This window comes from Myotis yumanensis, unplaced genomic scaffold (genome assembly GCF_028538775.1).
Source record: "Myotis yumanensis isolate MYYU_CA2020_CCGP unplaced genomic scaffold, mMyoYum1.0.hap1 SCAF_11, whole genome shotgun sequence".
NCBI classification, from domain to species: Eukaryota; Metazoa; Chordata; class Mammalia; order Chiroptera; family Vespertilionidae; genus Myotis; species Myotis yumanensis.
Window position 1 is genome coordinate 58,676,556 of NW_027223762.1, and position 11,955 is coordinate 58,688,510.

At 51.9% G+C, this 11,955-nt stretch overlaps 1 protein-coding gene across 1 annotated transcript; it reads left to right on the forward strand.

The window, feature by feature from the left end:
- The first annotated feature begins 1,088 nt into the window (after window positions 1-1,088).
- LOC139019279 (protein Daple-like) lies at window positions 1,089-10,756 on the forward strand. Its single transcript, XM_070428332.1, has 7 exons — window positions 1,089-1,172; window positions 2,415-2,645; window positions 3,129-3,370; window positions 5,938-6,081; window positions 8,249-8,587; window positions 8,645-9,157; window positions 10,738-10,756. Exons 1-7 carry the CDS (start codon window positions 1,089-1,091, stop codon window positions 10,754-10,756), a joined length of 1,572 nt encoding a protein of 523 aa, XP_070284433.1.
- Window positions 10,757-11,955: the final 1,199 nt, after the last annotated feature.

The following is an 11,955-nucleotide window of genomic DNA, read 5'->3' on the forward strand; positions in this document are numbered from 1 at the left end:
TGAAAAAATAACGGCTTCAGCAGGGGTTTTATTTTTCATTTTTTATCTTTGACTTTAAGCAATTTGATACTATTTATTGGAGCTGGATGGTTACTAAAAATGCTAATTGGTACTCACCCCCACCCCCTGCCATCATAAGTTCAAAGATTTCATTTACTTCAAAATTTTATATTTATTTTAAATTAACAAAAAATTAGTTTACCAAAATAAAGCCATTACTAGTTTAGAAAATAATTTAAACCCTTTTCACTCATTGATTGACAACTGTTTAAATTTTGTTCTGAGGATCCTGCAATTCTGTTCTCTAAAGGTCTTCCTTGAATGTGCTGGTTCAATGCTCCTTGAACGGAGAATTATGTACAAAATATTTGTGTTGAAATAGTTCCCAAATATGCAGCTTCATTTTGTTCATGTTTCTTTCCTCTAAATTAATTATTAGCTAATATTCTAACAAATCGTTTTGTAGGCAGTTGACTGGTGGTTTAGGTGTTGTAATGTATGAACGCGTCTGCGTTCACTGTCGATGGGGAGAACTCCTGAGCTGAGCTACTATGTCAGACTTAACAAAATAAAATGGTTACTTCAAAGGAACTGATCAAATTTCTGTAATTTGGCTGATGGAAAAAAATTATAATGGAAATTGGCAAAATTAGGTTTAAGTGGTTAATTTCCATTTATAATCATATAGGATGTAAATATAGAACCATTATATTTATATTTTCTTATATTTTATGTGCCCAGAAAGATTTTAAATTTCACAGGGAGTGTGTCATAATTTTTGTGTATTCCAAAGCACTTAGCATTGACTGGGAGCTGCCACAGCCCCCGACACAGCTGTGTTCCCTGCCAGATCCCTTGGGAATATGGGGCCCAGAGCAGTTAGGAATACAGGCTCAAGAGCCATTTAGAAGGTGGGCCAAGAGCCTTTTTCAAATGTGGAGCAAATAGCAGTTTAGAATGTGGTGCAAATAGCAGTTTAGAATGTGGGTGAGGAGCCGTTTGGAATGTGGAGCGAACAGCCATTGGCAATACTTGGCGCAGAGCTGGTGGGCACAGAGACGGTGGGCCCAGAGCCTGTGTGCATAGCGATGGACGGTGGGCACAGCCTCAGGATGGACGATACAGTACTCGAGCTCATGGAGCTCTCTCTGCAGAGCCCGCTGGTGGCGGGGGTGAGTGCACCTACCTCCCTGTCCCATTGCGGGTGCCCTGGCTCCTCTCCCACCCCGCTGGGGTCTCCACAGACTCCATCCTCCAGGGCCCTGGAAGTCCTGGGACTAGGGGGTCTTCGCAGGCTTCCAAGCTGGGGGCAGCGGTCCTGACCTGGGGGCGGGGCTTGAGGGGTTTCCTACTCTGGACACCATGTACCAGGTGCAGGAACCTTGGCGCTCTGCCCCATCCTCACTGTGGGGCTCTGGGCAGATCACTGGACTCCCTGGGCCAGTGCCTTTCTCTGAATGAGGGTGAGTGACAGCGGCGCAGGGCCTTCCTCCTCAGGGCCGGCTCCGGGGCAGGCGCTGCCATCAGGGCAGATGCCTGCTTCCTGCTGAGCCCAGACCTGGTGCTAGGAAGTGGGGCAGCGATAAGGAAGGAGAAGAAAGATATTCTCACTTGTGAGAAGTACTCAGACACGTGGCACGTTGCAGCACCTTTTGCTGTTGGCCCTGGCTGGTGGGGCTGCCCTGTCCTCGGGTCCCCATGTTGGGGCAGGGGGCTGGGTGTGCCTACAGGGTGCTGTGAGGGCTCGGATATGAGCCCCACTGTGCCTGCCTCTCCCCCTCATGGGAAAGAAGCTGCCTACCTGCTGCTTCCGAGAAGTCTGGAGACTGTGCCCAGACCTGTGAGATAAAGGCAGGGCTGCCTCGGCCCACGAGAAGTAGGCAGAGCTGGCATTAGAGCAGTGATCCTTCTGGGAGTTTGTAAACCTGCCTGTGCCAGGCTGCTCCCAGCCAGGTGAATGGAGCCGGCTCTTGGACCTGCTGCTCACTGGGTCGGTGGTGTCTGAAGGTCCTGCCCTCAGAGCTTCTAGTCTGTGTCCTGCGGTCTGGGGTGTTTAAAAGCTCTGAGAGCCACCTGATCTGGATTGTGGGGCTCCTCTGTTTTAGCTTTAGAGCCGTCATCCCAAACAGCAGCGTCAGGATCACAAGTCGAAATGTAGGCTCTTGGGCCCCAGACCAGACTGACCATGTCAGAAGCTCTGAGGGTGGGAGGGGCCTGGCGCTCTCAGGAGGGGTCAGCTCTTGTTGTACCTGCCACCTGCCAGGTGTGAGCTGAGCATGTCACCCTGACAGAAGCTGGCGCCCATGCCTGCTGCTTGCTGGCCCTGTCAGTTACGGGAATGCACTCGTGGTCACATTGTTAGCAGGGAGCCACCCTCTCCCCCTCCCAGGTAGTCATGAGTTTGGTGTCAGCAGGTGAAGTCGCAGGCGGCACAGGCACAGGAGCTGGAGCAGGAGGTGGAACAGGTGCAGGAGAAGACCAAGAAGCTGGCCATGAAGGTCAGTGCCCTGACGACGACCCCCGAAAGGGTCCACGCCCTGGAGCGGGAAAGCCAGGACCTGTTGCTGGAGAACCAGAGACTGCAGACGTCTCTGGACACCCTGCAGCCTGAGGGTCTGGAGCGGGACAAGCAGCTGGACTCCAGGGTAATTCTGGCCTCAGAATGAATTAGGACGGTTCCTCCCCGGTCAAATCTCTGGTGCTTTGAATGCGGTTGGATGGTGGTGTGTAAATATCGGTGAAATGGGTTGGTAGGGCTGTTCAGGTTCTCTATGTCCTTACTGATTTTCCATGCACTTTTCAAAGTATTCAGAGAGGGTACCCAAGGAGCTTATCCAGAGAAAGGGCATAAATTGCCAAGAAAGGTCACATGTGCAGAGAGGGGCCCAAGACTAAGCTTAGGCCCATGGGACACTCCGTTTCTGCCGTGGGCCTTCCCAGAGCAGTTCCTTAAGTGCAGGTAGAACGGTTGGGTGTTGCCTGTCCTGAGGGTCCTGCTATTTTGGTGTCGACACTTGACCCGCTGTTGGTCCCTCACTCCGTGTGGGGATGTGGGGATGTGGGGATCCGGAGTCTATGATTCCCCTGGGCCTGCACCTGTTGAATCATCATCCCCTTCTCCCTCCCAGCAGGTGGAAAATTCCACTCTGAGCTCCCAGAGTGCCTCGCTCACTGCGCTCACAGAGCAGAACACACAGCTCCAGCAACAGCATCTGGCGGCCGCCCATGGGGCCCTGCAGTGGGACCACGCGTGCCTGGGCGCACTCCAGGAGCACCTCTCTGGGGATCACCAGGACCTCTTGTACCAGTACAGCCACCAGAAGACGCCCTGTCAGACCCTGGAGCTGGAGAGCAAGGCTCTCAGCCACAGGTGGGTGCCGGCGGCTGGGGGTGACTGATGGGCTCCCTAAGGCTCCTGTCCCCCTGTCACTCTGGCCCCTCATGTTTCTTCTGGTCCTGCTGCTTCACAGTGGAGTGAAGTAAATCCACCATCACCCTCAGCGATGTGGAGTTTGTGCAGCTGGAGACTAAGGGGCAGGAGGGTCCCCCAGGGGAGAAGGGTGTGCCCAGCTAATCAAGGCTCAGGGAAACCAGGTGTCAGCATAGGCGTCCCAGCTCCCCTGGGCATTCCTACCCCCTCTTACTTTTCTCTCCACACCAAGGACAAAGAGGGGAAAGTGACCACAGCTGCCAATTTTCAGGGGCGTGACTTACCAAGCTCCCCAGGCCTTTTCCCTGTCCAAGTCTCCAAGTCTGGGCTTCTGAATTTCTTTTTTTACTTGTAAATTTGGAGACTTTTGAATATATGGACGTGTGCAGAATAGTATAGTGAAAACCTTGTGTTCCCCACACCTGCAGCAGCATTACCAATACTCTGCCATTCTCATGTCACCTTTACCTCTGACTCTTCATACACCTTTTTTAAGGTAAAATTGATGTTCCATAAATGCATAAATCTTAACTTTGCGCTTTTGCCAAATCATTGCTTTGTGTGCATGTAGTCAGCCAACTTCGGCTGAGCTCCTGCCCCAGCAGATCCCTGATTGCAATGGCCCCGCAGGTGCAGTGGGACCCATAGGCTGGGGGAGGTGTGATATGCACAGGAAGACAATGTGGGGAATCTTCCGCCTGTTGGCATCTCCTTCTCTGCCTCCTCCGCACCCATCCTGTGTTCACGAGACGCTTAGTGAGCACCCACTGGGCGCCTGGTGCTGTCTAACGTGGTGGGAATGCACCCACTTGACTACTGATGGGAGCCTCCTGTGGTGCCCACCCCGCACCAGGCACTGCGGGCCTTACGCTCAATGCCCTATGATAACCTTGTGGATATATTCTTATGTCTGTTCACATGGGAAGGTTTGTGCAGGTGACATTTGACTGCTCTGAGGGAGGAGTTCATTGTTGTTCTGTCTGTGGCTCCTTGCTTGACGGACCGACTGTGTGATTCAGTGGTTTTTGCTGGTTGGACAGATAGCTGGAGGCCCTTGGTGTGTCTGCAGAAAGGCTTCAGGTTGGAGGTGGAGGTGCCTGGAACACAGGCGGGGGGCTCTGTATTCATTTCACCTGACATGTGACTGGGACACTCGCTCCTTTGTTCCCCTGGCGCACATGCACTGGGTGTCAAGCCTCGGACCCGGGATTCACTGGGGAGTAGGACTCGCAGTTTCTGCCCTGCAGGAGGGAGGTTACTAATGGTTGCGATATGCTTGATCCGTGTGTTTTTCCAAGACACAACAGGGAAACAGAGTGGAGGAGGCAGCGATAGAGATGCCACGAGGCAGGAGATGCTCATTCTGGCTGGAAGAAATGAGAGTCTGATAGGAGCAGACGTCTCCTAATGGTCCATAGCACTGTTTGTCAAACCTGGATGAGAGATCACTGAAAGCCCAGCAGAGCCCCCACCCCCACCTTCCACTTCCCATGTCCTTTCCAGGAGCCTTCACCCATGAATAAAGGCCACACAAAGGAATGTTTGTCTTCTAACAGCCAACCAAGCAGGTGTCTGAGTCTGAGTCCCCACAAGTCTTGGCTCCAGGCAGATGGTACAAATACAGCTGATATGGGGTGGGGGTGGAAGGGGCGGGCGGGGATGGAGGGCTGCACACAGGGGCTGAAACCATGGAACCTGGGGAGGTCTCTGTCAGTCTGTCTCTGGGTGTGGACAACTCAGGAAGGGGGTCTGGAAAGGCATTTGCCTGCCTGGGGAAGATTGAAAGGTGAAAACTCACTCTCCACCTTGGACCTGGGAAGGCCCCTGAGTCACCTGAACAGGGAAGGTTCCTGCAGGAGGAGGAACAGTCTAGAGCTGGTCAGGGGCTCCCTCTTGTGCTCTGCTGCCCTCCAGAGTGGCTGTGCGGGACCCTCTGCAGACTGAGACAGGAAGGAAATAAAATCCCGAGCTGAGGGGGAGGCTGAGGGAGAGCCGAGGGCAAGGGCTGGACTGGGGGTGCCTTGAGGAGCAGGGTGTGCAGCTGCCCATGATGGCTGCTTGGGCCTCACCAGGCAAGCCTCTGGCCCCCAAGCTGCCTGGCTCAGAGCAGAGAGACTGCTGTTCCTGAGCTGGGGCGGAGGGCTCACCCAGGGCCCAGTGAGGGGGATCAGCTGTTATTGGCTGTGGAATTACGCTGTATGTGCAGTGGTTTCTTTGAGAAGGGTGTGGAGTCCAGAGGACAGTGGTTTTGTTCCCAGTGGGATGTAGGAGGGAGGCTGCTTTGACAGGGATGGAAGGGACCATGGAGACATGTCGAGTGGGAGCAGAGGGCTTGGCTTCTGGGCTGCAGGAGACCCCCCTAGCTGGCCCAGTGCCTATCCCTCTCTCTGTCCAGCCCCATCCCCTGTCCATCTCATTCTCTCTCAGCTTGCAGAGAGAAGCTGCTCACCAAGGCTTTGAGGTCTCCCTGGGTGCCCATTCCTAGTGGGTATGTTTCCCTTCAACAGCTACAAGGACCAGATCCAACATAAGGTGGCGCTGGATCAGCTGGGGATGCTCTTGACCACAGAGCAGGAGGCTCTGCAGCAGGAGCAGAGGACGAGCGCCATGGCCGCCGAGGAGAACCAGAGGCTGCAGCGAGAGCTGGACAGGTACGCCAGGCCCCCTGCAGCGCCTCTGCTGGGATGTCAGTCTGACCCACTCACTCAGCACCCGCTGAGCTGAGCTCAAGTGAGAGCCCTGGTGATGGTGCATTTTTACCAACCCTGCCCTGGAAGCAGCTGGTGGGTAACGAGGTAAAGGGGACTCCAGCTGGTGGCTGGAACGAATAACTCGGCAGCTGGGATGGGGCATTGTCTAGGTTTGGACAATGTTCCCTCCCACAGTTGTGATGCTGATGACTGTCGGGCAGGGGCACCTGCATCCTCTAACACCAGTGATCCCGTGAGGGAGAGAGGCTTGGTCCTCAGCATCCATGCATTCCCATTTGTGAATTCACCTCCTGGCTGAAATGTACCGGTGACCCCCAAATCAGTGCCCGTGGCCTGTCATGGACGTGCCCAGAGTGGGAGATACTGGAGTCGCCTGATGTGCACATTTGCAGCTGAGGTTGAACAAGGCCTTTGACCCCAGCTGTGTTTCAGTTCTCACCAACCAGCGTCCTCTTCATGGGCCTCTGAGTGCCATGGTGTTCTGTTTTCTGCGCTTCGGTGGCAATTTCGCCATTTGAAATGGCCCCAAAATGGAGTGCTGAAGTGCTGTCTAGTGTTCCCAAGTGCAATGCTGCACTTGGGCCTCATGGGGAATATTCGAGTGGCACACAAGGGTCATTCGGGCCCAGGTATGGTGCTGTTGGCTCTGAGTGTATAACACGAGGCATCTTTACGTCTTGATCAGATGACACATTGTGACCAGAGACTCCCAGGAACCGGTGGGAACAGGTTCAGTACTCACTCATTCAGGGTTCGCGTGGTTGGGTAGAACATTATACTGTGAATCACGAGAATTGGCTGAGCTATTGTTATCCTTTAAAAAATCCACAGCAACAGAGGAGGAAACAGGCTCAGGGAGATTAAACAACTTGTTCAAGGTCAATGCTCCTAGTTAGTGACACAGGCAGGATTCGAATCCAAGTCTTGCCTCAACCCAGAGGCGTGACCACATGAAGCCTTCCTTCCCACAGCCCTGATTTAACATGTGCTGTGGGGTTGTAAACTCAGCTGCCTGCAGTGGCCGGGCAGGTCCAGCAGGTGGGGAAGGAGAGTCAGCGATAGACCAGGCCCTGGTGGAGAATACACCCAGCTAGAGGCTGTCAGCTGGGAGGCAGGATGGACTCCCAGGTCTTCCTTCTTTATGCTTTCTTTTTTTTTTTTTCTTTCCTGAGAAGAAGATATCTGAATGTTGATGGGTACCTTAAAATTTTGGAATGCTGATACACTAATTATTTTTTTGTTTTGTTTGTGTTTTTTATTAATCTGCTTTTTTGGGCGGGACAGAGGACTGGGAGGACCTGGAAACATATTTGAGGCCGGGGACCCTTAAATCTAACCTGCGAGTATTCACAGGACTCCAATGGAGACTCTTTTTATCTTGTTCTGTTTCTTCTTGATGTTATTTTATTTTTTTAGTTGACTTTTTTGGAGAGACGTTAATTAATAAAACCATACACACTTTAAAATGAAAAAGAATAGAACAAAATAAGTAAATGTCAAAAAGTTTTTAAAAGCTGTGTGGGCCAAACTTCACACACCTGTGTTCACATTGAGTCCATGAGCCTCTGGTCATATGAGCTTTGTCGTTATGAAAATTCCCCAAGGAATCCCAGTTGGGTGATGATGATGGTGATGATGACAATAATTTAAGTGGATTTAGGTAACACTCCAGAATCTTCTATTTTGTGTATCTCAGTAGTCGCAATTAGAAATGGGCTTGGAATTGGGGAGAAGAGCTGGATATAGACATAGAGTCTTAGAGCAGAAATGTTCTGATTCAGTGTTTAAATGTTTGAATCAAAGAACCTTTTATCCAAGTAGGCAGATGTGCCAAAGCCTCACGTAGAAAGGACTTTTATAGGGATGCTCTGTTGTAGTGATGTCGGAGCCTGCCTGTCCTCCTCCCCCAGTACACAGTGGGGCACCTGGGGTAGCCTCCTAGAACCCCAATGAACACAGTTTGAAAACCGCTGATTTTGTTCAACCATTCATTAACACATGAAAAAAATTGAGGCCCAGAGAGGTTGCAGTTTTGATTAAGGTTGCACAACGGGACAGAGCCTGCGAGTGCGCCTCAGCCCTTGGCCTTGTGTTTCTCCAACCCCAGGGCCAATTTCCTGCACCAGCAGCTGAAGGGGGAGCAGGAGGAGCTGCAGTCCCACACTAAAAAGCTTCAAACCTCCCTGAAGGACACCCAGCTGGAGGTGTATCGCTGGCAGGCCCAGTATGAAGGGCTGAAGGGCCAGCAGGAGGAGCTGCAGACCCACAGCAAGAAGCTTCAGAGCTCCCTGAATGATATGCAGCTGGAGGTGCACCACTGGAAGGCCCGGTATGAGGAGCTGAAAGGGAAGCAAGAGGAGAAGTACACAGTCACCAAGAAACTGAAGACCCAGGTCAATGAGCTGCTCACAGACAACAAGGAGCTGCTCACAGACAACAAGGAGCTGCACACAGACAACAAGGAGCTGCTCACCTACAATGAGGAGCTGCTCACAGACAACAGGGAGCTGCTCACAGACAACGAGGAGCTGCTCACAGACAACAAGGAGCTGCTCACAGACTACAAGGAGCTACAAATGTCCCTAAAGGACACACAGCGGGAAGTGAACCACTGGCAGGCCCAGTACGAGGAGCTGAGAGGGGAGCAAGAGGAGATGTACACAATCACCAAGGAGCTGCAGACCCACGTCAAGGAGCTGCTCACAGACTACAAGGAGCTGCTCACAGACTACAAGGAGCTAAAAATGTCCCTGAAGGACACGCAGCGTGAAATGAACCACTGGCAGGGCCAGTACGAGGGGCTGAAGGCTGAGCAAGAGGCGCTGTACGCCCACACCAAAGAGCTGCAGACCCACAGCAAGGAGCTGCTCACAGAAAACCAGGAGCTGCAAACCACCCTGAAGGACATGCAGCTGGAGGTGTACCGCTGGCAGGGCCGATACGAGGAGCTGAAGGGGGAGCAGGAGGAGCTGCAGACGCACAACAAGAAGCTGCAAACCTCCCTGAAGGACACCCAGCTGGAGGTGAACTGCTGGCAGGACCAGTGCAACTGGCTGAGGGAGGAGCTCCAGAGCAGGGACATCTCGCTGACCGAGCTGGACAACCACTGCCAGGTGAGGCCTGGGCTGCAGGGCTCCAGGACCCTGGGTGGGCCTGCTCTCTGGGCTGACGCCTTGAGCTTAACCAGGTGGGAATGGGTCCTCATTGGCATCTCTGCTCAAAGGGTGTGTGTGAATGTCACACAGAGGCAGAGAGGAAGCCAGAGGCAGTTGACTGGGACGAACACCAGGACTGGCAGGGGTGTGCTACAGAACTCCTTTCACCTGATCTTTGCTTTTTGCAGGGTCGGGGCGGTGCATGGGAGCATCCAAATACCATTTTATCTCCATCCTCTTGGCTGAGCACTCTGCTCTCTGTGTCATCTCATTTAATTCTCGCAATGATCTTGTGAGCTGGGGTTCCCATCCTTGTCCCTCTGAAGTAGCAGGTTGGAACCCGGTTTGTCTGAAGCCAAAGCTTGGGACTTCCTGCTGCACCAACCGCGATGATATTCTAGAGCAGGAGCTGGCCAGCCTCAGCCCAAAATTCAGGTCCAGCTTCACGCCTGTTTGTGTACGGCTGTGAACCAAGAATAGCTTTCACAGTTTTGAATGGTTGGGGAAAATCAAAAGTAGGATAATATTTGGGGGCAAGTGAAAGTGACATGAAATGTAAATGTTGGTGTCACGAGTAAAGATTTTTGGTTTGTTTTTTTTAAACAGCCACACCCATGCATGTGCATTGTTTCTCTGGCTCCTTTCCTGCTGTAATAAGTGTTGAACAGTTGCAACAGAAACCACTGTCGGCCTGGAAAGCCTAACATATTTAGTACCTCGCTCTTTACAGGAAGAGCACGCCAACCCTGCCTACAGCAGAGATGTGCAATAGGAATATAATGCAGGCCACCACATGTAACACTCAACTTTCTAGTAGCCATATTAAAAAAGTAAAAGGAATCAGGTGAGATTAATGTAGGGGTCTGTTTTATTTAACCCTTATATCTAAAATATCACATGTAACCCCAAAAGCTTATTAATAAGATTTTTAAAAATAATATGATTTTTTATTGATTTTTTGAGAGAAACATCCATCAGCTGCCTCCTGCATGCCCTGTACTGGGGAATGGAGCCAGCAACCCAGGCATGCGCCTTGATCGGTGTGGGGTGCGGCTACAGTGTTTGGACATGTTCAAGCCTTGGACTGATAAAAGGGCACAGTCCTCTCATTGCCACATGCAAGGCCCAGCTTGGAGGGCGGAGCCTTCCCAGCACAATTATAGCCAACAGCTATAGCGGGAAGCTTGAACCTATGGTCCAAACACGTGGCCACACATGCCTGAGTGATAGAGTTCAGGTGCATGTAGCTGAGTAGGACTGAAACCCACAAGAATGTTGTAAACATCGTGATCACGCCCTTACTTTGCCTCGTGGCATCTGCTATAAAATAAAGACACGGCTTGTGGGCACTGGCGCTCTTTGTCAGAGAAGCAGCATCCCACTGAGACCCAGCTTTCATTCTCTTGCTGTCTTTTCTTAATCTTTCACCGCCCCCTCTCAGGGTCACTGAACCAGGCTGAGCTGGCATGGCACATAAGGCACCCGAGGGCTGAGCATGCCATGGCCGTGCCGGCTTGCCACAGATCAGGAATTACACCGGTGATTTCTTGGTGAATGGGACACTCAACCTACTGAGCCACACACACCGGGCAGCTTATTAATGAGATACTTTACATTATTTTTAATTGTTATTAAGTCCTCAGAACCTATTATATATTTTGCACTTATACCTCAGCTCAGACTAGCTGTATTTTCAGTGCTCAGCAGCCACACGTGGCCAGTGGCTGCATGATTGAATGGTGCAGTGGCAGAAGGCTTGGCCATCCCCATGGCACTGGCCGTATTGGTCATGCCAGCTGAGGTAGATAATACCAAAATGACCATCTTTGTGCACATGGCCTTTTTCTCCTTTTGGAAGTAGATTCCCAGCAGTGGAACCACAGGAGCGTGTGGTGTTTGAGACATTGTCCATCTGTGTTTTAGCTGCTCTCCCGCCACCTCAAGGGCAACTTGGAAGGAGAAAACCGTCACCTGCAGAGCCAAAACCAAAGTTTGGAAGAGCAGAACCAGAGGCTTCTCCAGGAGGACATGGAGAACAAGGACCAGCATCAGGAGGAGCAGCGGCAGTACGTGTGAGGGGTGTGGGCTGACGGACGCCCGTCAACAGAGGGGTCGTGGCTTCCAGCTCCATGACTAGACCGCGCCATTCTGGGCAGCAGAAAACCCCCTGGGCGCATTGGTGTCCCAGGCAAGGGGACAGACCATCTTACCAGCACATACTTCTCTCGTTTTCCCGGGAATGGTTCTAGATTTCTGCAAATAGGAATGGTTGGCTTTGTTGGCTTTTCAAGAGATACTTTCCCCTGCCAGATGCTTCTTAATCTGCTTTTGGGATCAATTTCACTTTGAAAAATACAACAGTGATAAAGAGAGGTTCCTAGGGAAGGACTTCAGATCACAGGCTGTGCCCTTTCTGTGTCGGTTTTTCCCTTAATGGGTTGCAGAGTGGGTTGTTGGTGCACAGTGGCTGTCCTCCCTCTGCCCACATTGCCTTTGCTGACAGTCCTGGCCCTGTGAGATACACAGAACCAGTTACCTGCTCTTCAGGAGCCAGTAGGAGTGATGGGATTTGAGCAGAGCTGTGTGCACACAGACAGATGTTGAGGAGCTCCATGGAGGTAGAAGGAAGCATGATGGTGAGAGTTGGAGTTCTGCTGCT

Coding starts and splice junctions, on each gene's coding strand:
- LOC139019279 (XM_070428332.1), top strand. CDS start 1,089: ATGGACGGTGGGCACAGCCTCAGGATGGACGATACAGTACTCGAGCTC. Junction 1,173..2,414: donor AGAGCCCGCTGGTGGCGGGG/GTGAGTGCACCT, acceptor TGGTGTCAGCAG/GTGAAGTCGCAGGCGGCACA. Junction 3,371..5,937: donor AGCAAGGCTCTCAGCCACAG/GTGGGTGCCGGC, acceptor TCCCTTCAACAG/CTACAAGGACCAGATCCAAC.